This window comes from Vigna angularis, chromosome 2, assembly GCF_016808095.1.
Source record: "Vigna angularis cultivar LongXiaoDou No.4 chromosome 2, ASM1680809v1, whole genome shotgun sequence".
In the NCBI taxonomy this organism is placed as follows: domain Eukaryota; kingdom Viridiplantae; phylum Streptophyta; class Magnoliopsida; order Fabales; family Fabaceae; genus Vigna; species Vigna angularis.
In genome coordinates, this window is record NC_068971.1 from 4,803,683 (window position 1) to 4,830,103 (window position 26,421).

Here is a 26,421-nt window from a genome sequence, read left to right on the forward strand (position 1 = left end):
ATATTAAGACTGTTAATAATATGCGATTTTCTTATAGTAAATAATGGTGGCATAATAATTCCAAGTTTAATAGCTAAGTTTATGTCTAACTTAACTTTACAAAACTAATTTCTAAGGAGAAGATTGCATCACACACACACGCGCACGCGCAAAATACAAAAGGTAAACTCTACCAAAATGAGCTATCAAGAATCCATAAATTATAAGTTTCCACAACTTGATACTGAAATGCATAATCTCACACAATTGATCATTTATATTATATGATTCATACATATGGATCCGCATATCCAGAATATTCACCTAGGAATATTTACTAATGGCTTATAGGATACCTATATTAAATATTTTTAATAAGAAATTTATTACCTAACTTGTTTAAGAACATTAGGTATGTACACACTGATTACTTGGATCGAAGTGAGTTTAAAGCATATCCTTAACCAAACTCCAACTAATTCACTCTTTCAAACTCCAACATGCGGTTTGGTGATTCAATAAAAATCCTTTAGCTTCTTACCACCGATGCTTAAGAAATTTGTATTACAACATATATCTTTGATTATAATTAGAGGTGTCAATTTGATCCATGACCTCGGGGCTAACCCTAACCCACTCTTGAAAAAGCCCCCTCTTAAGAAGCCCCTCAAATGGGGGCAAAAAAAAAGCCCCAACCCCCAAAGCCCCCTCTCAAGGGGGTTAGGGTCAGGGTTAAGATGGGTTTAGCCCACTAAAATGTTTTTGGAAACTAAACTTCAACATTCTTAATAGTAACTATTAAAAGTACTAAATTTTATATTCATGTAATTGATTTCTTATTTCAAATTATTAAATAAAACTAATTAATTATAGTATAATAGAATATTTAATACTCAAAATAATCACTTTTTTAAATAATTAAAAACAATTGCAAACCACACACTTAATTTTATACAACTAAATAGTATTACAAATTATTTTACTGAAATATTATAAAAATGCTTTATTTTGTTGTCAATTTTAATAAAATTATGTCTTATATTGCAGACACCAATTATTAGAAAATTATATATAATTAGTAATATCAAAATAACCACAAAGAGAGATAATAACATATTAATTTGATTTAATATTTGCACTGCTTTTACAATTCTTAAAAAGAATCACTGTTTTGTTTCCTCGACTTCTAAAATATCACTCAATCTGTTTTTAATTATTTAAAATTAAAAATAATTCAAAAATTTATTATCTAAAATTTTTGGATCAAAAATAGTATTAATATTTTATGTGTAAATTAAACTTATGTTTTATTTTGTTTTTTTCTCTCTGATAATATTTTCTCAAAATCACCATAAGATATATTATAAAAAGAAAGTTAATTTCTTAAAAATTTATAAAAAATGAAAATTTTAAATAGACCTAAAGTACTAAAGAATGACAAATGTTATAGTGTTTCAATTCTTTAACTAACACATTAAATAATTTATTTTTAACTTTCAATTAGAACACATAACATAAATGTATGTTTATGTTTATAACATTTAAAATGTAAACATTTTGAGTGAGTAGTACGACGAGATTGAATTCTATGGGCGAATACAACTTTAGTCTGCACAAGGTTTATGAGTGTTTTCTTTTTATTTATTATTTTTGTTATGAACATGATTTGTTGAGTATAAAATGAAAAAGAAAATCATTTATATTTAATTTCTTTTTCAATAACTTTCTAAGAAAATAAAGAAGCCTCATTTTTTTTAAATTAAGAGTTTCAATTAGAGAAAATCTTCTCTTAAATTTCAATTAGGATAATTTTAGATAAAAAGTTAATTTCTTATAACTTAAAAAAAAGTGAAATTAAATATTTAAATTTCAAATTTATAAAATGATCCTTTAATTATATACTTAAAGAATCTAACTCAATAAATATTGTCATTTTGTTTTTGCTTCTTGATTTTAGAACTCTCCTCTTATAAAAATTTTAATTTATTTTCTATAGTAACTATTTTTGTAACAAATTAGGAGTTAATTATATTTTTTCTTGTATTCAAAATGAACATTTTTTCTAAAAAAAAGGCCCATGGGCTAGCCCTGGCCCACAGGGCTTTTGAAGATATTTTGGCCCAGTGGGCTTTTTCTACGAGGAGCTTTTTGGCCCTGTGAATTTTTCTGGCCCCAACCCACGTGGGTTAGGGCCAAACCATGTAAGGAGGGCCAAATTGACAGGTCTAATTATAATACCCACAATAAGATATGATTTACATATCATCCCATATTTGTGACATCAAAATCATACCTAAGTATGCTATGTTCATTTCCATTCCATGCATACACACATACAAACACACCACAATTCAATAATTTCTACACATAAACATACATATAATAACACGTACATTCAAACCGATCATGAAAATCATTAAAATAAGAACATCAAACAATATTTTTTGTTGAACGAAAATATCAAATGAAATGTTAACTGGAGTGACTCAGATAGTATCCCGTTTAAACACAACTCTTTTTTTCTCTATAGTAAGGACATCATATTAAGCACTTAATAGAATGACTTAGATAATATATTTGCTTAAACACATTTACTTTCACTCGAGTAAGGGTAGTAGAGGAAATATTCATTAGAGTGACTCAGACGACACTCTCACTTAGGGACTTCGATAAAATCTTCTAAACTAGGACAATAACACTTAAAATGTAAATATTGGGAATACCTTCTTCGAATTATGGTCATGTCTCATATCATAATATTTTTCATTTTGAAAATGAAAATAATCGTACATAAATTCAAAATTTAATATGACTTTGGTTTAGACAAATAAAAAGAGACTATAATTTTGTAGTTAATTAATGGATTCTATCTAGACTCAACATGATTGTAGAGAATGCTAGATGTTCATGCAATTGATGTTAATAAGATTCTGCATACTATTGAGTAACATCATCTACACATACAATAGATTTTCTTCAATTATATATGCAAATAAAACACATAAGACGAGAATGCAATTAATATTCTTCAGTTTCAACTATAGCTTTTACCTTTACATGCAACCCAAAATGTGAGATTCAACATGAATTAAAGATTAAGTTACTGAAAGTTTTCACAGCTAACACACTTTATTTCATATTCATTAACTAAGATTAGTCAAAATAATTTTCATTACTCGAATTTTTCGTCCATCAAGAAGCTTTCGATTCATATAAAAGATTACTTAACACTGTAAAACTTGGAGTGATGGAATATTTTGATTCTCCAAGAGTCATGGGAACTGCTATCAAATTTTGAAAAAAATATAACACGAAGACTAGTAAAAACTTTAAAATTAAGAAAGAAAGTGAAAGATTTACTAAGTGAGAAAATGAAAATAGAAAATGAATCTTACAATTTAGCTAGGAATAATATAACTAATAAAAGTTTCAAAACACATTAAAATAATAACTTCAAAAGAAATTTTTGTTTTTTATTGGCTTTTCATTTATTTATTTTTAAATTTGTATGATTAATAGATATATGACTTAGAATTCCAAATATGAATCTAAATTTCATATTAAATATAAATGAAAAAGTAGAATACCATATAAGATTGAAGATCTATTATTCCATTGTGTTAAAGTTTTGAATAAAAAGTAGTATTAATTTCTTATGTAATTAATCTTAGATCTTATTGATGTTGTATTTATTTGATGAACCTTCGTAAACCAATAACATGCTCATACAATTAAAATGATCTTGCATTAGGTTTTTTCATCCAAAATTATGGGCCACTATGCTGAGAAAGAGCGCAAACAACAGTAGATCATGTGAAGCAACATAATAAAATAGCAAAATGAAACATTAAATATTAAACCAAGTTCCAGGGGCTCATGAAAGCAACCGCATGAAGTAAGTGCTACAGTCCAAAGACTTTAGTGAAAAAGTTATATTTTAGGTAGATAGTTTAAAATAAGCTACTCTTTCAAATTGGTGAGTTATCAATAAAGTTTAAAACAATTATATCTAGTAGCCTTTAGGGATAATGACTTTGTAGAATAAAACATTATGGAAGAATGAAATTTGCCCTTTATGTTAGTTTCGTGAGTGAGAAATGTCACTTAAATTGACATTTGCATGATACAGTTTTCACTGAGATACTTTTAGGTGGATCTTTGGTGATTTATTAATAACATTAAAACAATTACATATAATTTTCTTTAGGGATAATTATCTTATAGGATAAGACATTATATGATAGTGAAGTTTGACTTTCATATTAACTACCTGATGGAGAAATGTCACTAAAAGCAACAATAATTATTTAAGTCATCACAAAAACTTCGACTTTTACGCAAGATAAAACTAATATATATATATATATATATATATATATATATATAGAAGCCAAGTTTCATGTATAATTACATAATTATTTGCTTTGTAAGATTTATTATATTTATAGAAAATCTAAAATATCTACTCTAACTTATTTATAACATCTCTAAAGTAATTGGTAAAAGGAAGCACTGGTAAAATAAATATATTAAATAAAGATACTCGAATTGTTTCAATGTATAAAATAATATATAAAAAATAAAATAAAATTTAATAATACAATTGCTCTCTTATATGATACTGAAAGCAAAAGTTTTTATGATAATATTAAACATCAACCTCATATAATATTAAATTCATAATACAATTCATATCTTACATCAATCTAAATAACATATTTTATTATATATATATATATATATATATATATATATATATATATATATATGTTTATTATTCTCTTCTATTTCTCAAAATTATATTTTATACAAGTAATCTTGAACTCATATTTGTATTCATTTATATTACAAGCCAACATCATCATCACATGTTCATATGTAACATCCCAAAAATATAGTTGTAAATTATATTTAAGAATGCTTACATTTACAATAAAATAGAATAGTTACATGAAAAATAAAGGTAACTTATAATTATCTTAAAATAACCATAAATTTAAAACTTCCAAAAATCCTACACTGATACAAACCATAAGAGCAGACCGATCAGTTATACAAGAGGTGTATCAACCGAACGGTCCTATCCTAAGGGGTTGAAGACTCCTTGCTTAGCACTAGCTCCAGAGAATCCTCTTCGCACTCTGCTCACACCCACAGGGTAATCATTGCAAGGACGCAGACGACCGAAAGGACAACATGACAAGACAAGAAAATAAGGGTAAGCTAGTGTAATTTAATTAACTATGTTAACATACAATTCAGACAAACATATAATACAATCATACATATATAGAAACCATACAAGCATGTTATAACCAACCACTTTTACTCTAACTGTCCGGACTGTATGAATATGTAGCTACGGCCATTCTTGCACTCGTGGAAAGGTAAACTGGAAACCTCATGAATACCATAGCTGGAAACTCAAGCCACCACACGAGGTTAGCCCTTCATCCCTCACTGTAGCTGGAAATCGCAAGCTACAACATGAGTTTAGTCCGTTAGCTAGAACCCCAAGCTATACACGACCAAACCTCCTACTATTCTCACCACATGCGTCACTATTCTCTATTTGAGACTCGGTGACCATTAGAATGTCAGGATGAACGCCAGCTTAGCCTATCCATATTCATACTTTTATCACTTTGAAACCAACCACCGAGACATTCCTCCTTGGAATTCTCTTTCATATCCATATTATAAATATCTCATCATACCTTCACATTACATTAAAATTATCATACTTCCTCATCCATAACATCCTTAAATAAAAATCACACAAAACAGTAAAACAACCCCTACCCTTAAGCACGACCGAATAGAAAAGATCAACACAACCTATAGACAAGGCCGAACGGGAGAAACTCTCCCTACATGCGAACATGACCGAATGGTCATTTAGAGAGTAAGACTCAAGCAGGAGTCGAACACTTGAACTTATATCGAGCACTTATGATTTAGAACGAATACTATTATCTTAAACCGAACATTAATGGCTTAATACAAGTACGATATTGAGCACTAGTATAAGAACGAGCGCTAATAAGAGACCACACAACCCAATAATACTGATCGCTAACACTATCATAAATGCTAATACTATACCGAGCGCTAACACTAATATAAATGCTAGTATAAGACCGAGCGTTAATACTAGCATACTGCTAGTATAAGACCGAGTGTTAACAAGAACGAGTGCTAGTACAAAACCGAACACTACACCGAACGAGCGCTAGTACAAGATCGAGCACTACCAAGAACGAGCGCTAGTACAAGACCGAGCACTACCAAGAACGAGCGCTAGTACAAGACCGAGCACTACCAAGAACGAGCGCTAGTACGAGACTGAGCACTACCAAGAACGATCACTAGTACGAGACCGAGCACTACCAAGAACAATCGCTAGTACAAGACCGAGCACGAACGAACGCTAGTACGAGACCGAGCACTACCAAGAACGATCGCTAAATGTAGTACGGCTAAGAACGAATGATAATACCAACCCGAAGACTGCCGAGGTCGAAAACGAGTACATTTAAAACTGAACGCCAATATTAAACCTAACAACACTAAGACAGAATATCACTACGAAACCGAATACCGCTAAGCCCAATTAACTGACATGACCGAGCGTTCAACAACGAGCGCTCGACTTTCTACATAACTTTGTAGAACTTCTCAACCAGTTCACAAGTCTCGACAGTACACAAAAATCAAGCCAACATCAAATTATCCACACATGCACACGTCCAACAATGCCGAATACCAATTCATTCACTTTTACACACATGCATAATCATCAAACAACATATTCATACATAATAAATCACAATTAAATTAACTAGCTTCCCTTACCTCTATGACCGAACCGAGAGCTCAACAACTGCAGACTCGATTACCACCAGAAATTCCTATGAATACCTACAATTCACCGATTGGTGAGAAAAGACCACCCAATGGACCAAAATGGAGTTAGAAAGGGGAAAAGAAGGTTGAAGAACACATGCAAGCAGCCGGACTACCTTGCATGTGACAAAATTTTCCAGATTTTAACAAAACTCAAGAAATGAAACTTACCCGTTCAAAACACAAGTTTGATCGGTGAGAATGAAAGTCCTTGACACTAGGATAGCTTACGCACAATCTGATTGCAGATCAGATGAGGTGAGATGAAAGATTTTTAGAGAGAATTTGTAGAGAGAATGAGGAGAAAAGAGAACAAAGCTTTGAAGAGTGATAATGGTTTCTCAGATAATGAAACCAACTTTGAATTCAGCGTTTATATATCAACATTATTTTATTATTAAATGCTCGGTCTCATTATCTGGTGCCACTTGTTCACTCCCAAGGCTGACTCCTCTCAGTCTTTACATGAAACACCTATCATTCTATAAACTAATTTTTCTAGTTCTTACATCATACATAATTATATTCATATATATTTATCAATAAATTTATAAACAATTCTATAAACAACCACAAAATAAAAACTAAAAAGAAAAATATAGGACAAACATAAGAGACAAACTTTTTAACTACAAACCTCAAAATCAAAGATTTCACATGTCAAAGTAACAATTCATGTGTTTAGGACCTACTGTCAAAATTTCAGCTCGATCTGGCGATTAACGAAATTTTTTTCAGGACGACTCAGACAAAAAAATTAGGTGTCATCCAAGAGAGAATTTACTCGCTTGAGCAACAATATTTATCGCTTGGATGACAATTCAATAAAAGTTAGATTAAGTTGCAATATCATTCTCACTTGGGTGACAATGTGTCATTCGAGCAAGATTTTGGTAAACAGTAAAGTGAAGTTCTATGCTATTTTCTCCTAAGTGAGAATCTTACTTGTTTGAACAAAAATAACATAATCTTCACTCCCTTTTCGGCCTTCCAAACCTCAAACTCAAATATTATCAAAAACCCAACCCGTTTATGGATCAAAAACACAACATACATCATACAAATCATACCAAGTCAAATATTCAATATACAATCAACAAATTTGAAAAGAATCAATATGTAATTTGTTATAGATTTAACTTCCCTCACCTTGTTGTGCTGGGCAAATTCTATGCTTTTCAAGATGCTCTAAGACCCCTTACAAACCCAGAATCGTAAGAGAAAGACCAATAAACACATGTAGAATAAAAAATTCACACATGTATATGGATCTTTTCTTATCTAGCAAAAAGAAAAAGAAGACTTACTCTCTTGAAAAAGGTTGGGTTTGGACAAAGGAAAGAGCTCTTCTTTCCTCATATGTTGTTGAATTAGAAGAGTGAAAAAAAAAGAATTAGAAAAAATTGAAAAAAAGAGAAGAGAAAAGAGAACTGAAAAAGAGAAGAGTAGAAATTTCACACTAATCAAATCATTCATAAACTTTTAAAAACTTTCATTTAATTTCTTTTCATTTCTCACCATCTTTTTCTTTAATTTAAACAATCTCTTCTCTATCTCTTATTTTCCTAAAATCCACTCATTTTCACTCTTCCAAATTCATCTTCCAATATAAAGATATCGTTTAGGTTTGGCATATATTCTTCAAAAATTCAATCATTATAGAATTATGAAATATATTTTAAATGGTTCCAAAATTTTATCTTTTAATTAAAATTTAAAACTTAACAAGTACTTTTAATTTTATAAAATCGTATGTTTTAATTTTGGTCTGTATAAAAAAATATTTTTCATTTCCATAAAATTTGAAACCATTCATGATATGTATGAACTTTTTTTACAATATTTTTTATATTTTCACTCTAATATTTCAAATATCTATTCATATTCATTTTAAAATAAATAAAGAACATGTATTTTATATATCTCGAGATTTTGTTTATGTGACAGTATATTACAATTTTAATATGAATACCATATGTATTATTTATAATTTATAATGGTCATTTAAACCTTATTTAAGTAGTTAATTACTATTATATTCAACTGAAGATAAAATACTACAAAAATAATACATTTTAGTTTTAGGAGGGGTTTTTTTTTGGGGTTTTAGAAACCCCGAATAATTTCCGGCGATTTATATCATAAACCGTACCTGATCACCTAAACATTTTCCCAAGTTTCCTCCCTCTCCGCGCCTTCGTTCCCTCTTTTCTCAAGCCCTACCCTAGTTGCGTCTTTATCCCTTTTTCTTTGGCTCTAGATCTAGTCTAATTTTTCAGCAAGCCCTATTCGTTCCCCGCATCACATCGTTTGTGGGCTTCACTTCACAGGTTTTCTCTCCTTTAAATTCCTAACTATTTTTCCTTCATCTCCTTCAAATCCCTTTTCCGTCCATCTTCCGATAATGTAGAAAAGAGTTCGAAAACCTAGCCAGCATGAAAAAGGTCAAACACGAACCCTAGTCTTCTTCTTCTGCATTTTTTTTTGGGGTTTTCTCTATTTTCTTCTTTTGGATCGAAACCCTAGTTCTTCTTCAATTTTGTTTTTCTTTTTTTTCTCGTACCAAACCCTAGGAACGAGAGTAATGGGGGTGGAGAGGCAATCAAGTGCGACTTTAATGAAATTAGGGTAACGTAAGGGAGAAAAAGTGAGTTATGGCGTGAGAAGAACCGTTAGAGGACGCGGAAAGGGTCCTACCTGAGAGCGAGTGAGTAGTGGTGAGGTGTGAGCGCGAAAATTTGAGGGTTGGGAGGTAAGAAGAGTGGAAAGACCTAAAGACATCCTCTTTTTAGTGAAATCAGAGCGAGAATTGAGGGACAAAACGTGTATTTTTGATTCAGTATTTTACAACGCAAGAGGCAAAATATGTTTAACACTTTTAATAACTAATTGATAATAGACTCCTCATAATGGATTGTAATGCACATGCCATAGTTTGTTTCTGTAATTTCCTTGGTTGGTAGTTGATTTTCTTTCTTTTGAATCCTGTTTATCTTGAGGTTTGTGTTTACCTGGAAGATGCTATACTCCTTTTTTGCAGGGTTACGAAGGAAAGTTCTCTGTTTACGTGCATGCAACCAAGACAAAACCAATTCATGTGAGTCGATATTTTGTTAATCGCACCACTTCTGATTTTAGGGAACTAGAATGTTATTGTTGACTTTGAGTTGAGAGATTAGCGAATTATTTAACTATTTAATTCATGATTTGGAAATATACAATGCTGTAAGAGTTTCACATGCATTTCAAAGATTCTGAATTTATTGTGATGAGTGAAACTTTGTACTGGCATCCAGATTGTAAAACATCATTCACAAGAAATTGGACTTCAAAGACGAGTCTTTGTTGATTTCTTCTGCAATCCTGAGCGATTAAGAAGCCAAGTCAGGGAACTGACTGCTCAGGTCAGAGCCTTGCAAATTTCATAGCAATCCAAGTACTATCCTCTGTTTCACTCTCTACTTGTTTTATTATTATTATTATTATTATTATTATTATTTTCTATATGCTTTCTTATCCAAATGAGCAATGTGCTATCTTTTGTTTATACAAGTGTTTTTCTTGTCCAGATTGATTTAACTTCCTATGCCTGCGAACCAGTGGTCAATTCCTAGTAAGGAGCGTTGGCTCAAGCAATATTCTTTCCTTTCTTTTCTTACTTGATTTGAAAAGGATGAAATCAAATACTTCTTTCATTTTGGTAGTGTAGATATTTATTAGTGTATGCTGTTGTATCATCTCTCCCTATGAAATTGGAATTTTTGTGCTTTACATGTGCAAATTAGCAAATTTGTTGATCATTTGTTATGCACCTAATTATTGAAAAATTTGTCTGCTGTAGATACCATAGCATTTCAGAGAATCCTTGTTCCCCATTAGACCTCAATTTAAAGGGCAAATTCGGAGTGTTTTCAGAATTATTCATACATTATTCGTTTTTGTTTTCTTGTATCCTTCACCAGATATTGTTCTTCCTCTGTTAACAAGGACTAGAAACTGGCAGTGTTAGGTTATTTCTAAGTTTCTCTTAACCCAAGTGGCAAGATGGTGTGCATAACTTGGTCATCCTTATAAATTGGGATTCGACCAATCATAAGTTGCAAATAAGAAAGGCAACACTTTCCAGAGGGAGATTGGGATCATGAGCTTTCTTGATCCCTGCTGCTTCATCAAATTTGTTGAATATTCTAGAGCTGAAAGAAGAAATTCTTGGCCAATGCAGATTACCCAAGATGCCACTGTTGATTTCTGTGGCCACCCTGCACTTTCATCCAAAACCGGAAAATGGAAGGCTTGTGCTTTTCTTGTTGGTCAGAATCAATTCCTTTTCTCATATCTCCACTGTTTTTCCATACCTTTCAAGTTTTCTTAATTCTTATTCATATTGGTTGCATTATACAGATATAGGTTATGTAGGAAAAATATATACATTGTTTCTGTATATATACTTACGTATAACATTCAATAATGATATGGTATGGTTATTCTGATTTAATGGTGTTTGATTCAGGGTATGAAGCATTTGAAAGGAAGGCCTTTTATGGAGTGGCTTCAAATTTGGTGAATTACCTTACAAGCCAAATTTTTGTTTATGGTATTAGAAGAAACGTGAAAGTGATGGAACAAGGTAGTCCACTAGTCCACTATTATATTATTATTGTATGTTCACGAAAGATTAGAGTATCTGTCATCATCCTATAATGTCCAGCCACAAAGAAACATATATACATATATTCAAGATATGGACATATTTTTTTTAGTTTTTTACGTCGTCATTCAAACCTGTCTCTAATTTCGTAAGTCATGATAATAACAATTGATTTAAAAATAATACCTTAAAATTCACAATTAATCCAAATTTAAGTACAATTTGTCATTTATAATAATCTCGTGGCTGACATTATATTTATGTCTCATTCAAATCATAGATACATATATATAATTTTGTTTAAACTTAATCTTTCATGTTCCTTTTTTAAATTTAAATTAGAGATGAAGACTCTTTAAATTTAAATCATACGATCATGCATTCATTTAATACTTTCACAAAACTGTACCAAATAAAAAGAAAGACGTAACAAAAGAAGAGATATAAATACTGAAAACTGTAAAAGACAAGGAAAGTAACCAAAACAGTCAGAACAGTGACCTAACATGCAGAGTTCTTCGAAAAGAGCACTTATTCTGCTGTAGGACAAAATAAGGCGTTAATTATGAGATACGAGAGAAAGGTGGGATTTGGTTTTGCTTTGTCCTTTTGGACGAAAATAGGGGCGGTTTTGGAGAACTCCGGTAATTTTTGTGACGTTGCTTTTCCAGTGATTTTTACGATCGCGGGAAACATATTAAGAGGATAAAATCGTCGAAAACACTTAAAATAATCTCTGAAAAAAATACAAATTTTTGTAGTGAAAATTGATAATTTTCAAATTTAACTTCTATTTTAAAAAATTGAGCAAAAAATCATTTACAATAATTAATATAATACTTAAAGACAAATTATATTTAATTTTAAATTTTTATTGTCAATACTTTGAAATAAAAAATTTAATATATGCGTGTGTATATATATATATATACATATATGTATACATATATGTATATGTATACATATATGTATATGTATACATATATGTATATGTATACATATATGTATATGTATACATATATGTATATGTATACATATATGTATATGTATACATATATGTATATGTATACATATATGTATATGTATACATATATGTATATGTATACATATACATATATGTATACATATACATATATGTATACATATACATATATGTATACATATACATATATGTATACATATACATATATGTATACATATACATATATGTATACATATACATATATGTATACATATACATATATGTATACATATACATATATGTATACATATACATATATGTATACATATACATATATGTATACATATATATATATATATATATATATATATATATAGGGTTTGTTAATGTATGTATGTCTGTTTTTTAATTGGTATATTTTAGTAATGTGTACTAAATTTTTGTAAATAAAAATATTCTTATATATGATAGATTCTAAGTTTTAAAGTTAAAAATATTTTAATAATTTTTATTTTCAAAACAAAAAAAAAGAAATTTCTAAATCTTTACTCACTTTTATCATTCTTCTCAACCTTTTTTTTAAATTTTTTTTATTTTAACTTTTTCTCTGTTAGTCTGAATTGAAAAAATCAGAATTATTTGTCATTAAACAATCTTACAAAAAAAATCAAATATGTAAAAGTAAAATACAAGAATAAAAATAAAACAAAAATATTTTGCATTAAAAGTTTATACATTAATGAAATAAAACACATCATTTTGTTTTTTCACCAAATGTATTAATTTTTAACAAAATCACACATATTGGGATCTCCGTCACCACTGGTTGGTTAGTTTCCTTTAAGTTGTCATCATCAATATAAACAAACTTCACCTTTCTAGTTTAACTTTTGTTGGAAATTTCTCGTGAATTTATATCTTTCTTATAGCTTTTCGCCTTAACCCAAACAAGAAATTAAATAGCCATTTTACGGGGAAAAAAAACTATATAATACTGTCTTCATAGTAGCAAAGGAATATACTTTCTTATCTAATATTTTATATAAGGGAAAAGTAAAAAATATTACTATAATTAAACCCATAAAAAATTTAAATAATATACAATTTTAAGGTATTGAAATATAAAATTCTAAAATAGTCCCTTTTCTAAATCATTATCTCTCTATTTAACATTTTTAATTTCTATTTATCTCTATTTTCATATTATATTTTTAAAGAAAACGCCAACAATAAAAATAACTTTTATTATAATTTGAATGATTGATTTTAAAATGAAAAAATGTACCTAATCATGATATTCATAAATTTAATATAATATAATCTACATATTTAATTTTTTTATTTATTGTAAGCTTTAATTACCTATAAAAACGAAAATTCATCCTCTATTTAAAATAAATTATTTTCAATTCGTCATTATAAAAAATCTTTATGTGGAGTGAAGTATCTTCGCACTTTATGTTTATACATAAGAAGGCGTAGGAAGAAAGCGCGATAGTAAGAAACGAATATCAACAACCACCAAAACAAAGCAATGGGCGGTATCCTTTCTTCGTTCTTTGGTGGTGGCGGCGGCGATGAGACGTCGTACTCGGAGGGGCCTTCTCGCGTGCTGTCGTTCCACTCGTCGGCGCGATGGCAGCTCCACTTCAACGAGGTCAAAGAATCCAGCCAGCTCGTAAATCCCTAGATCACAAGCTTTCCCCAATTTTATTTTTCTGCGTGTTGTATCTGAATTTAAATCTTAGTCTTCTCCATCTTTTCATTGAATGTTAATTAGCTCGTGGTAGATTTCTCGGCGTCGTGGTGCGGACCTTGCAAATTCATAGAGCCAGCGATTCACGCCATGGCCGAAAAGTTCACTGACGTTAACTTCGTCAAGATTGACGTCGACGAATTATCGGTGATTTTCGCTTCCGTGTTCTTCTTTCTATGTTAAATGACTTCAATTGTTGTTTCCGTGAATGATTCTGAACTTCTTTTTTTAATTTTTATTTTCTGAATTGGATATTTTAGGATGTGGCGGGGGAGTTTCAGGTGCAGGCGATGCCGACGTTCGTGTTGTTCAAGGGAGGGAAGATAATTGACAGGGTTGTTGGCGCAAAGAAGGACGAGCTCGAGAAGAAGGTTGAGAAGCATCGAGCTTAGTTATCCAGCTATGTACTTTTCCTTTTCGAGGGAGGACAAATATTTGAAAGTGTTTTTTATGATGATCATGATGGATTTGTAAAATTTAAACTTGTTTGTTGTTTCTTCATTAAGATGATGTCTATTTCATAATTTAGCCAATTATAATTATATAACGAAATTCAAAATACTATCTCACTGCCTGTTGCTTTTGTGCTCAAGTTCTTTGGAATGATAGTATTTTATATGCTATATGTTGTTTATGATGATTTTTAATCAGATTTTGAAGTTTTACTTCAGATTACAGGTTAATGCTTAGGGTTAGAGCTGTGAAAGGGCTTGTCAAAGTGATTGGTTGATCCCATATAGGTCAGTCGATTTAAAATATTGATCGAATTGACTAAGTAGCCTTTTTGGTAGGATGGGATGAATAATTTTGATACCTGGTTTTAGGACATTGCAAAACTAGTTGGTAGTCAAGCCTTGGTGTAATTATGTCAAAAGAAGTTTATTTCTTCACTCTGAATAAGACCATCTTTCGAAATGACTATACATTTCTTTATCACTACATTGAAATTGAAGTTACTCCTTTTACTGGACAACTATATTCTTTTTTTTTTGGTAGATTTTTAACTATTATGAAAAGTTGTTCGATTACTTGATTTTTTAACTGACCAAACTGGATAATACGATAAAGGTTTATATATATATATATATATATATATATATATATATATATATATATATATATATATATATATATTTCTAACTAAGAATGGATTATTGACTTTTATAAAAAAGAAGTTAAAATAATATTCTACGCCATATTTGGATAGAAAGATAGTGTAAAAGACAATAAAGTATAAGGTTTAAATATAATTTTTGATTTCTATGATTTACTGGACTTTTTAGTCCTTTAGTTTATGGTTGTTATTTGGGTCATTGTTAGTATTTGTCAGACGCTGTTGCGCATTATAATGTTAACCATAAGGATTTGACCTATTTTAGGTGGAAGGAGGCAGTGGAGAGGATAAACTAAAGTGCACTCCACTAATATCATGTTAGTGAAGATTATCACGTCATTGGGTAGTGCTTTGTAGTAGTGTTGTGTTATTACGCCGTTAAAAATTAAGGACTGATTTGAACAAATTTCTTGAGAAATATATTGTAAAAGAGAAAAAAGAAGAAGACTATGTTTTAGTATGTTAAAATTAGATTAGATATAAATAGATTAAGAATAAAAATTCATATATTTTTCATTTGTTTAACAGCGGGGTATATTAAGGCACCAAATTTCAGTAGAGCCTTGATGCTCTGGAACTCAATTTGAGTATGAGATAGTGTATAAGAGTTTATCAAAGCTCGATAAGATACAATATAATAAAACTAAATTCAATTTGAATTTTCCAAAATATTCTAACCAATATTCACGTCTTCTTAGGCCATGTATTTGATTCGGCTGTGGGCATGTAGAAAGTAATTTACTTTTTTGTTATATTTTTGGGTGAGAAAGTAGTGCCTCATTTCTTTCTCTACTTTTGTAATTTTAACCTCACATTCCTATAAATTTTTGTATTAATATATATATATATATATATATAGAGAGAGAATGTAATAAGTGATATTTTTAAAAGAGTATTCACAATAAAATAGTTCGGACAATTTTGCATGAATGTAACATTTGTGTCACAAGTGGAACCAAAAAACATTAGTAGTCTAAGAGAAACTCAATCAGTTCAAAAGAAACAATGTTTGAGAACTTATTTTACGAAGCAGTACTTTTCAAGTAATTGAAACTAAGTGAGTGTTTAGAAACAAGATGAATGATTACGGACAAAAGCAATAAGGTAAGACTAGTAACTAAGGGATACTTGCATCCATGTTTAACTTCAAACTATTCCAAATGGACATGAAAAGTGCCTTCTTGAATGGATATATCAAAGAAGAGGTTTTCGTAGAACAACCCTCTAATTTCCAAGACTTTGAGTTTCCTAACCACAACTTTAAGCTAAAGAAAGCTCTATGCGGGCTAAAACAAACACCTCGCTCATGGTATGAAAGTTAAGTGAATTTCTACTTAACAATATCTTCCAAAGGGTGAAGTTGATTCTACACTTTTCATTAAAAATCTAGAAACAACTTGCTATTTATACAAATCTGTGTAGATGATTATCTTTGGTTCTACCAACCCTCACTTGTGCCAAGAATTTTCTAAAAGCATGTAGGAGGAGTTTGAGATGTCCATGATGGGAGAGCTAAATTTCTTTCTTGGACTACAAGTGAAACAATGCTCTTTAGTATATTCATCCACCAGTCCAAATACTCTAATGAACTTCTAAAGAAGTACAAAATGGATGGATGCAAAGAATCCTCTACCACAATGGCTACAAATTGCTATCTAGACAAAGATGAAGCATGTAAGTGTGTTGACTAGAAACTTTACAGATGTATGATTAGTTCCTTACTCTACTTAACTGCTAATCGCCCTGATATAATGCATAATGTATGTATGTGTGTTAGGTTTCAATCTTGTCCTAAGGAGTCTCACCTAACAACTGTCAAAAGAATAATGAAGTACTTAAAAGGAACTAAAACATTAAGACTATGGTACCTTAGAGGTGCAAACATATCACTTACTAGGTATAGTGATTCAGATTTTGGAGGATGTAAACTTAATAGAAAGAGTACTAGTGACACTTGCCATTTGCTGGGATGCTCACTAATCACTTAGCACTCCAAGAAGCAAGCATGTGTGGCCTTGTCCACTACAGAAGCTGAGTACATTGTGGCTTGAAGTTACTGTGTTCAATCCTTATTGGTCAAGAGTCAACTAGAAGATTATGAAATTCGCCTAGATAGAATACTCTTAAATGTGATAACACTAGTGCCATAAATTTCACCAAAAACAATTTTAATTCTAAAACTAAGCATATAGAAACAAGACATTATTTTATAAGAGATCATGTATCTAAAGGTGAATGTAAAGTTGAATATGTAGATACATTACATCAATGGATATATATTTTCACAAAACCAATATCAAAGGAGAAGTTCTATACAATTAGAAATGAATTAGGCATTTTAAACATAAGTTGCACATCCTAATAGTTGGAAATGACTTAACATTACACAAAATTAAATAAGCATGGCATGCATTACAATAAAATATGGAAAAACTCTTAAGAAAATAATGTTTACAAGTTTTAATCAATTATATAAAATCCTAATTGATTAGGTGTTTCTCTCTGTTTTCACTGGTTAGAGGTCTTTCTCTGCTTCAATCGATTAGGTAAAAATCTTAATTAATTAGGATATTCTTTCTATTTTAATCAATTAGATTAAAACTATAATCGATTGTCTCACTGATTTCTTACACATCCTAATTCTAGGGTTCTCCTTGCACTTTAATCCATTAAATATAAAATTTAATCGATCCTAGCCACTATGTTCTCATCCTTTCCACCAAACCCTAGAACCCCAAGCAATTTTCTTCTTAGTCTTCAAATTGAAAACCACCCTCAACCTCTAAAATCCATTTCTAACTTCTAATAACCTCCATTCTTACTCTACTTTTAACATTAGAAATCATTTTCTTTTATCCTAGCTTCTCAAACCTAAAAATATTCTTACTTTATTAACCTCAAATGAGTGTCATCTAAACCAAAGAGAACGAAGAGGGCCGCCAAGAAAATGAGAGTTGTAGACCCAGAAAGCTGGATTAGTGATGAAGAGTCTAAACCGACTTCTTTTATGTCTGGCGAATTTGAAAAATTATGCCTCACAAATACCTTGATCTCAATTACTTCAGAAATAAGGGTTTTGTCTTCTAAGATTGGTTGGAGTATTAAGGACACAAGAAATTTGTTGAAATGTCGGGTAGTTGATATCCTGACCTAGTTAAAATATTTTATGTAAATTTTAAGGTTGTAGATGGTGTTGTTTGCTCCAAAGTAAAAGGGATAAACATTAAGTTAGATGAAAAAAATTGGACCTTTGTTACTGGTTTTTGACCTAGGAATGAAATGTCCCACTTGGACATTACAGTATTAATAAAAGTTGGCTATTTATAAAGTCTGTCTAAGGTATTCTGACGAACTCCATGACTATACCTTGTATCGTGCTGGGAAACGAAGAAGAATGACAGATTATGTGGTTTTGTTCTGGCCTCGATTCTTAAAAAAAAAGTGGTTAATGAAGTCAAGAATATATATTAAAGCTCTTGAATTGGACTTGACTTCAACCGAATAACAAGTGGTATCAACAGGGTATGAACAAATAACGTGTTTTAGTCAATTGGGAATTGTAAGATTTTTCTCTCTCAACTTAATTGCTTATGATCTCTAATTCCTTAACCATTCTTTCAAAACCCTACACACAAAAGTATTTTTTAAACGACAAAAGTATTTTCCTCTTCCTCGTGAATTCAATTTCAGACCTTCCCTTCTCTCCTTAGCTTCCTCTCTTTACCTCCCAATCCAATGAACACCCAAAATCCAATACTCACGTGCATGCCACGTGTCGCGTGAAATCACAATTCTTCTTCTTCTTCGTCTTCTTCGTCTTCTTCTTCCACTGCCCCAACAAATCCACTTCTGCCCTCTTTAAAACCCTCTGCAAAGTTTGAATCTTTCGCAGAAAACACCAAGACCCAGAGGAAGCTTCTCTGCAATGGCTTGACCAATGATTGAGTTGCTCTCAGCTTCTGTCATCTTTCAGTGGAGTTTGCACATCGAAGCCGCAGAAGGCGAACCCTTACGCGCTTCGCGAAGCGGAAGCCGAAGTCGACCCTTCGCAAATCCCAAAAGCCCCACTTAGTCCCGCCGCAGCCGAGAACCACCGCCGGAAAGATGACGCCGCCGCCGGGAAACAGTCTCCGTTCTTCCCGTTCTACAGCCCGAGCCCCGCGCGCTTCCTGAAGAAGTCTCCAGCGCCGGCGGGAGGGAGCAGGAGCGCGGCCTCCACGCCGAGGAGGTTCTTCCGGAGGCCGTTCCTTCCGCCGTCGCCGGCTAAGCACGTAAGTGCTGTGATGGCGCGGCGACAGGAAAGTAGGCGGCGGCAGCTGCGATATCAGAGGAGGGCGAGGATGGCGGTGGAGCTGCGGCGGATTTGGATAAGAGGTTTGGGTTCTTCAAGGAGTTCACGGAAGTTGGTGAAGAAGTGGGTCGAGGGCATTATGGGTATACTTGTTATGCTAGGTTCAAGAAGGGTGAGCTTAAGGGTCAACAAGTGGCTGTTAAGGTCATACCAAAATCAAAGGTTAATTTTTTTTTATGTTCAATCTTAATCTTAATCATCATATGCCCTTCTGCCTTACATTTGGTGCGTCACTTGGAACACTCAGCAGTTCTGAGATTGTCGTTGAGTTCCAACTAGTTTGGAACGTTTACCGGAGAAAACTCGAGGTTTTATGTCCTTTTCGATGATTTGTATAGAAGGAATTACGACTATTGTTTTCATCTTCACCCTCTTTTGTTGCCAGATGACAACAGCAATTGCTATTGAAGATGTGAGAAGGGGAGGTGAAAATATTGCGAGCTTTGAATGGACACAGCAATTTGATACTGTTCTTTGATGCGTTTGAAGACCAAGATAATGTGTACATTGTAATGGAGTAAGTTTGGGATGTTTGCTTCTGTTTATCTTCAAAGCTATATTATAGATGTAGTGCTCTCGGGCCATCCTATTGAAGTTTAACAATAACTTTTCTTTTAGCTCAAATAAAACATCTTATCATACAAAATATATGATACAACCTTTTTAGTTACACCTGCACTATGTATTAGGTTATCATATTTTTGTTTATAGAATACCTATTGGTCGTTGATTTTTCATTTTTGCTTTATACTGTTTTTGTAACCGGCTGGATCTTATTGACAATTCAGGTTATGTGAAGGGGGGGAGCTCTTAGATATGATATTATCAAGGTTAACAGACCTGATTTACTTTACATTCTATACTGATAAGAAAGTTGACCTTTGGAATTGCGCCTTGTCACTGACTAACTACACGTTTTATTTTTTCTTTAGGGGAGGGAAATACTCAGAAGATGATGCAAAGGCTGTAGTGGTGCAGATTCTAAATGTTGTTACATTTTGTCATCTTCAGGGTGTTGTGCACCGAGACCGTAAGCCAGAGGTGAGCATATGGTTAAAGCCTCAGAATCTGCTATATTTCCAGACTCATCTAACACTAGCTAGGCATGGAAATGGTGTTGGGCATGGGTGGATTACCCATTTGTAACTGAATTTTACACCCCTTCCCCAAAGAAGCCCCTCATTCTTGTCTCAGGTAAAATGTTTGATGAAGCTCTCTAACTTATCTACAGGAGGAGTCCTAGTATAGTTCACCAGTCACTTGGGCACTAGCTCTAGCATTAGCTTACTTAATATATATATTTTGATGGTAAGGAAACAAAGTAAACCATAAATAATAGCAAAGAAAATCCCATAAATAAATTGCTTTTCTATATATACATATATATATATATATATATATATATATTGAAAGGTTAGATTGATTCATTGAATATGAATTTCAACTTGGAATATTATCTAACCTCCTTGCTTTTTTCTTTTCAGAATTTTTTGTACACTAAAAAGGATGAGAGTTCTGAGTTGAAAGCTATAGACTTTGGGTTATCAGATTTTGTCAGACCAGGTCTTCCTTTACAAGTCCTTACCTGGTAGTTGGTAGTAGTATCCTTTACATCATGAGACCTTGGGAATGATATTGTTTCTTGAATTGCGTCTTACAGATGAAAGGCTTGATGATATTGTTGGAAGTGCATATTATGTGGCCCCTGAAGTTCTCCATAGATCTTACAGCACAGAGGCTGATGTGTGGAGTATAGGCGTGATAGCATATATTCTTTTATGTGGTAGTTGTCCATTTTGGGCTCGAACGGAGTCTGGTATTTTCAGGGCAGTTCTGAAAGCTGATCCTAGCTTTGATGAAACACCGTGGCCATCTTTATCTTCAGAAGCAAACGCTTACTGAATAAGGACCCACGGAAGCGGATATCTGCTGCTCAGGCTCTAAGTCCGTTTTTCTTTTACCTATATCATCATTCACATCTAGTAAGATATTTTTCAAGCTTCCACCAATAATCTTTTGCTTGCAGGTCATCCTTGGATACGAAATTACAACAATGTAAAAGTTCCACTGGATATTTTAATATTTAAGCTCACGAAGACATATATGAGATATCATCATTCTTACGCAAGGCTGCCTTAAGGGTGCCTGCTTCTGACCACAAGTGTTTGCAATTTAGTTTTCTTTTTGTAATTGACTAATTAATTTTATTCGTCTCTTTCACAGGCCTTGTCAAAGACACTGACCGCAGATGAACTCTATTATCTGAGGGAGCAATTTTCACTGCCAGAACCAAGCAAAAATGGCAGCATATCTTCAGAGAATGTTAACAAGGTTAGTCATCACACAATGTGTATGAAGTTTATATATGTTAGATTCCACACGCTTTTCTAATTCATACATTCTGGGCAGGCCTTGATGAAATATGCAACATATGCCATGAAAGAGTCTCGCATCCCTGACTTTCTTTCCTTGGTAAAACTACCGTGTTCTGTTTATATAGATGTATCTCTTAATTTGATTTGTTTCAATCTTACATGTTCTTTATATTTCTTTTTATGACAGCTGAATTCATTACAATATAAAAGGATGGATTTTGAAGAATTCTGTGCAGCTGCGTTAAGTGTGCTTTGAAGCTCTTGATAGTTGGGAACAACATGCTCGTTGTGCCTATGAGCTTTTTGATAAAGATGGAAACAGGGCTATTGTCATTGAAGAGCTTGCTTCAGTACTTTCAGAAAATAACACTTCACTCCTAGACTATTAGCGATTATTCTTGAAGCTGCATTTACCTTTATTTCCACTATAACTGATTTATATATGTGTGTGCTTGTAATTGACGTAGGTTGTAACCCTTTTTTTTCGAGAGGGGAGTGGGTAGTTACAAAATTTTTTAGGAAGAACAGAAAGTACAACTTAAGGAGGATAAGGAATCCTCCATAGGCCGTAGGAAAAGTAAAGAAAGAAAAGAACTAATGGCAGGGGTAGTTACATAGGAAACTAAAAACAGATGGAGGGGGTAGTTGCAGAAAATTTATTAGGAAAGAACAGAAAGTGGAAGTAATGGAGGATAAGGAATCCTCTCCACAGATAGTAGGGAAAGTTAAGAAACTAAAGAACCCAAAAATTAGATGTATAGAAAGGCTTTGAACCAAAAAGATGCTTGGCCATAAAACACCACCCTTTCCCATAATAGGTGAAGAGACTAAAGACCTTAAAATTTCATGCATGACCCTCCAACCAAATTTAACAAAGGTCTTCCAAAAATAATTGAGTAACTACATCTGATGGCATCACTTTGCATAATTTAATGCATATACACTTTCTATCTGCCACTTTATATGGATCTAACGAATCTGCTACTGATTACTGCTGGATCTGTCAAGAATGTACTGATGTGACTCTTGTTAGTCATAGGGTGAACATTTTAAAATTACAGTTGTCTATATACCACTATTTAGTTCATGAGTATATATATGCCTAATCGGCATCATATTTCTTCAAAATATTGTTTAGGATCTTGGACTTGGTCCCTCTATCCCTGTTCATGTTGTTCTTCACTATTGGATACGCCACACTGATGGAAAATTAAGCTTTCTTGAGTTTGTCAAATTATTACACGCTGTATCTAGCCGAAGCCTTGCGAAGGTTCAATAAAATTTAAAGCAGAGGAAGCCTTCTGTGGCTCGACTCGACCATATTTGGATTTGTGTCTAGTTGGAGCTGGAACTCATTATTGTCTTGTTATCTGAAGCTCTTGCCAGCACACCCATTTAAAAAGGTACAGGTTCATAATGAAATGCAACTCTGATTCTTTTTGAAGGAGCTCAAACTGTAAAATAGTCTACAGATTGTTGGTCTAAGAATTAATATATGAATTGTAGAATTAGATTAGCTTTGTCTCGATGGGTTGTAATAATTTCCTGTTGTAATAATTTCCTGTCACCTGTATTAATGAATGCTTTTGTATAACCATACGGTTGTGAATCTGAAAATTTAATCTTAATTTTATATTTTTTTGTTGTGTTAGTGTACTTTACATTCTATCAATCAGTTAATTTCATCGTAGCGCTGTTTAAGAAACTAAAATTATAGGAAGCTGCTGCTGCTGAGCGATTCCATATGTTTGGAAAGTGAAAAATGTCCACCATGATGCACATTCCCATATTCCCATAAGTGGTCTTAATCGTAACCCAGTCAATCGTTTCGTATCTATCAACTTTTGTTCAGTTTTCAATATTTTGCTATGGTATTTGTGTTACTTATCGTTTGTACATTCACAAGTATGTAGTTACTCGCTTCTAGGAAACAGATGTTGATTGTATTATGGCGTAACACGTTCACGTAATGAGGGTATATACTAAAATGTGCCGTGTTGGCCTTCGAAAAATTGTTAGACAAGTTCTGAAACCTAAAATGTAAGTATTTTGTTACCAGACACACGGTGTCTAAGTGAAATGTCTGATATCTTACTGAGAAAAGACGGTGTTAACAATATGTGAACCATGTTACACCAGAATATGGACCCAAAAATAACCCAAACTACAAATATATATAAACACATCAATTTCAAACATCATGCAGCTAGACCAAAGCGGCAACATATTATCATCAAATTACATATCACCATACGTTGAACCAGCAGTATTTTGGTGTTGGACTTGCTACTAACAAATTCCATAGAAGAAAGAGGTTGCAGATTAAACACCAAACCACCACAAAATTAAACAAAAAAGGACCTATCGAATCTCACTAAAAGTATCAAAAGGAAGTAAGTTTTAACCTTGAAGGAGGAAGAAAGGATGTAAGAGACGAAAGCAAATGAAGGGAGACAATGGTATTAGAGTTGAAACTAGTCTGAAACATGAACATTTCATATAGGAATAGAAAATAATGATAGTAGTTCAGTCCTCCGCATTCAGCAATGTTAGTAGTTCAGTCCTCCCCATTCAGCATTCACAAAACGAGAGGCACGCCATCACACTTAGTGTCACCAATCTATCTTATCATGTATGAACGACAACAAGCTCAGTAGTTATTTAGAACTAAAACTAAAAACACATTTCTTCTCATAATACACACACTGAGGTTGCTGTCTTGCGAGGCAGTTGGCAGTTATAATAGTAAAAAGGGGGCAAAGAGATTAAGGAAGTACTATCTTGAGGAAAGCTTGTGGTGCAGATCATCAGCAAGCGCTTGCCTCAATTTTTCCCCATAGTAATGAAAGGACTTCTCACTGTCCATGACCCTGGGCGGGGGTCCACTCTCGTCGGGCTCCTTCCATATCTCGGGTTCCGGCTCCCTTGCAATCTGGCAGAGGTTGTGTAACACGCAACAGGCGACAATGGTTTGGGGGGCGTGATGGACACCGGTGTTCAAATCTTGAAGAATCTTCCACCTCCCCTTCAGAAGGGCAATGGCCTCCACCACCACGGACCTTCCCTTCATGAGCATTCCATCGAACAGGTTCTGCGCGGGGGTGCCCATCCCGCTGGGGGAGAAGGGGGTGAGGAGAAAGGGCAGCAGAGGGAAGCACCAATCGCCGACCACGTAAGGCCTCACGTGGTGGCCGCGAACGCTAATGACCTTGTCCCAGACGACGTCGCCGGAGGTGAGGCGGTGGTAGAGGAGGCTGTCGCGGAAGTGGGTGGCGTCGTCGGTGCCTCCGGGGGCCTTGACGCAGACGTCCCAGAAGATCTTCTTGTGGTCAGAGACGACCTGGAGGAGTAGAGAGGGGTAACCGTAGCGGCAGCGGTAGGGGTTGAGGTTAGGGTTGCTGTTGGGGGTGGAGCGGAGGTGGACGGGGGTGGTGTCGATGGCGCCGCACATGTTGGGGAGGGATGTGAGTTCCTCGAAGGCCTGGGTGGTCTCGAGGAGGCGGCGGCGGCCAACGGGTATTTTGATGAACTCGGGGTAGAGCTTGGTAGCGAGGAGGCGCGTGACCATGTTGGTGATTTTGGAGACGAGGTAAGGATCGAGGGAGTAGCGGGCGGCGAGGGTTTTGGCGGAGAGGCCGTGGGCGAGGCGGGAGAGGACCATGGCGACGGCGTAGTCGGAGGGTAGGGAGAGATTGGAAAGGGCGATGTGGGGTTTGAGCTTGTCGACGACGGTTGTGAAGACGGGGTAGGAGAGGCCGTAGAGGGAGCGCCATTGGGCGTCGCGGAGAGGGGCTTCGAGGGACCAGATGTGTTCCGTGGAGAGCGCGCGGAAGGCGGAGACGGAGTAGTCGGAGGAGGCGTTGTTGGTGGTGGTGGTGTTGGGGTTGTTGGTGGTGGTGGTGGCAGCGTTGGGGTTGGGAAGGGAGGAGGGGCGCGTGGAAGAGACGTAGGAAAGGACGGAGGCGATGGTGAAGAAAAGGAGGGGGGCGATGGAGGAGGAGTGGAGGAGGGAGGAGGGGTTGGCGGTGGTTGATGAGAGTGAGTCGGAGAGGAGGGAGGTGGTTGGGTCGAGGGAGTTGTGGAGGTGAAGCAGATTTGACAGCATTACCAGGAACGATTGATCCATCCCTTTTTCCTTTCACCCTCCCTCACCTCACCTCCTCAACTATCTATATCTCTTTTCCTCCAGTATTTTGCTTATGTATTTAATGATTACAAGCTCAACTGCAAACACTCACACCAGTACAAATCACAAGGCTCTTGTTACGTTTCGTAAATATGGCAGCAGATTTTTTATGCAAGGAAAAATTAACTGAAGAGAGAAGCTAGAT

General features: G+C 33.8%; 3 protein-coding genes and 1 pseudogene across 16 annotated transcripts; 3 read left to right on the forward strand and 1 right to left on the reverse strand.

The window, feature by feature from the left end:
* The first annotated feature begins 9,025 nt into the window (after positions 1–9,025).
* On the forward strand, positions 9,026–11,644 carry LOC108328210 (uncharacterized). Of its 14 annotated transcripts, XR_001832093.2 has the most exons (7): positions 9,030–9,329; positions 9,926–9,982; positions 10,182–10,321; positions 10,455–10,498; positions 10,727–10,833; positions 10,930–11,195; positions 11,396–11,644. XR_001832093.2 is itself a non-coding variant. In XM_017562038.2 (5 exons), exons 1-5 carry the CDS (start codon positions 9,321–9,323, stop codon positions 11,584–11,586), a joined length of 453 nt encoding a protein of 150 aa, XP_017417527.1. In that variant the 5' UTR covers positions 9,031–9,320; the 3' UTR covers positions 11,587–11,644. The 14 variants fall into 14 exon arrangements, 1 of the variants encoding a protein (XP_017417527.1); XR_008247299.1 differs by lacking the exon at positions 10,455–10,498 and having other exon boundaries at positions 9,027–9,329; positions 10,182–10,289; XR_001832097.2 differs by having other exon boundaries at positions 9,029–9,329; positions 10,182–10,289; positions 10,727–11,195.
* A 2,309-nt stretch (positions 11,645–13,953) lies between these two features.
* LOC108328239 (thioredoxin H2) lies at positions 13,954–14,814 on the forward strand. The gene is made up of 3 exons (XM_017562072.2): positions 13,954–14,172; positions 14,275–14,397; positions 14,511–14,814. The coding sequence occupies exons 1-3, from the start codon at positions 14,029–14,031 to the stop codon at positions 14,640–14,642; spliced, it is 399 nt and encodes a 132-aa protein (XP_017417561.1). The 5' UTR covers positions 13,954–14,028; the 3' UTR covers positions 14,643–14,814.
* A 4,491-nt stretch (positions 14,815–19,305) lies between these two features.
* Positions 19,306–23,725, forward strand: LOC108329445 (CDPK-related kinase 5-like; annotated as a pseudogene).
* Positions 23,726–24,534: 809 nt separating this feature from the next.
* On the reverse strand, positions 24,535–26,421 carry LOC108329621 (protein ALP1-like). Its single transcript, XM_017563928.2, has one exon. The coding sequence runs from the start codon at positions 26,214–26,216 to the stop codon at positions 24,867–24,869; it is 1,350 nt and encodes a 449-aa protein (XP_017419417.1). The 5' UTR covers positions 26,217–26,421; the 3' UTR covers positions 24,535–24,866.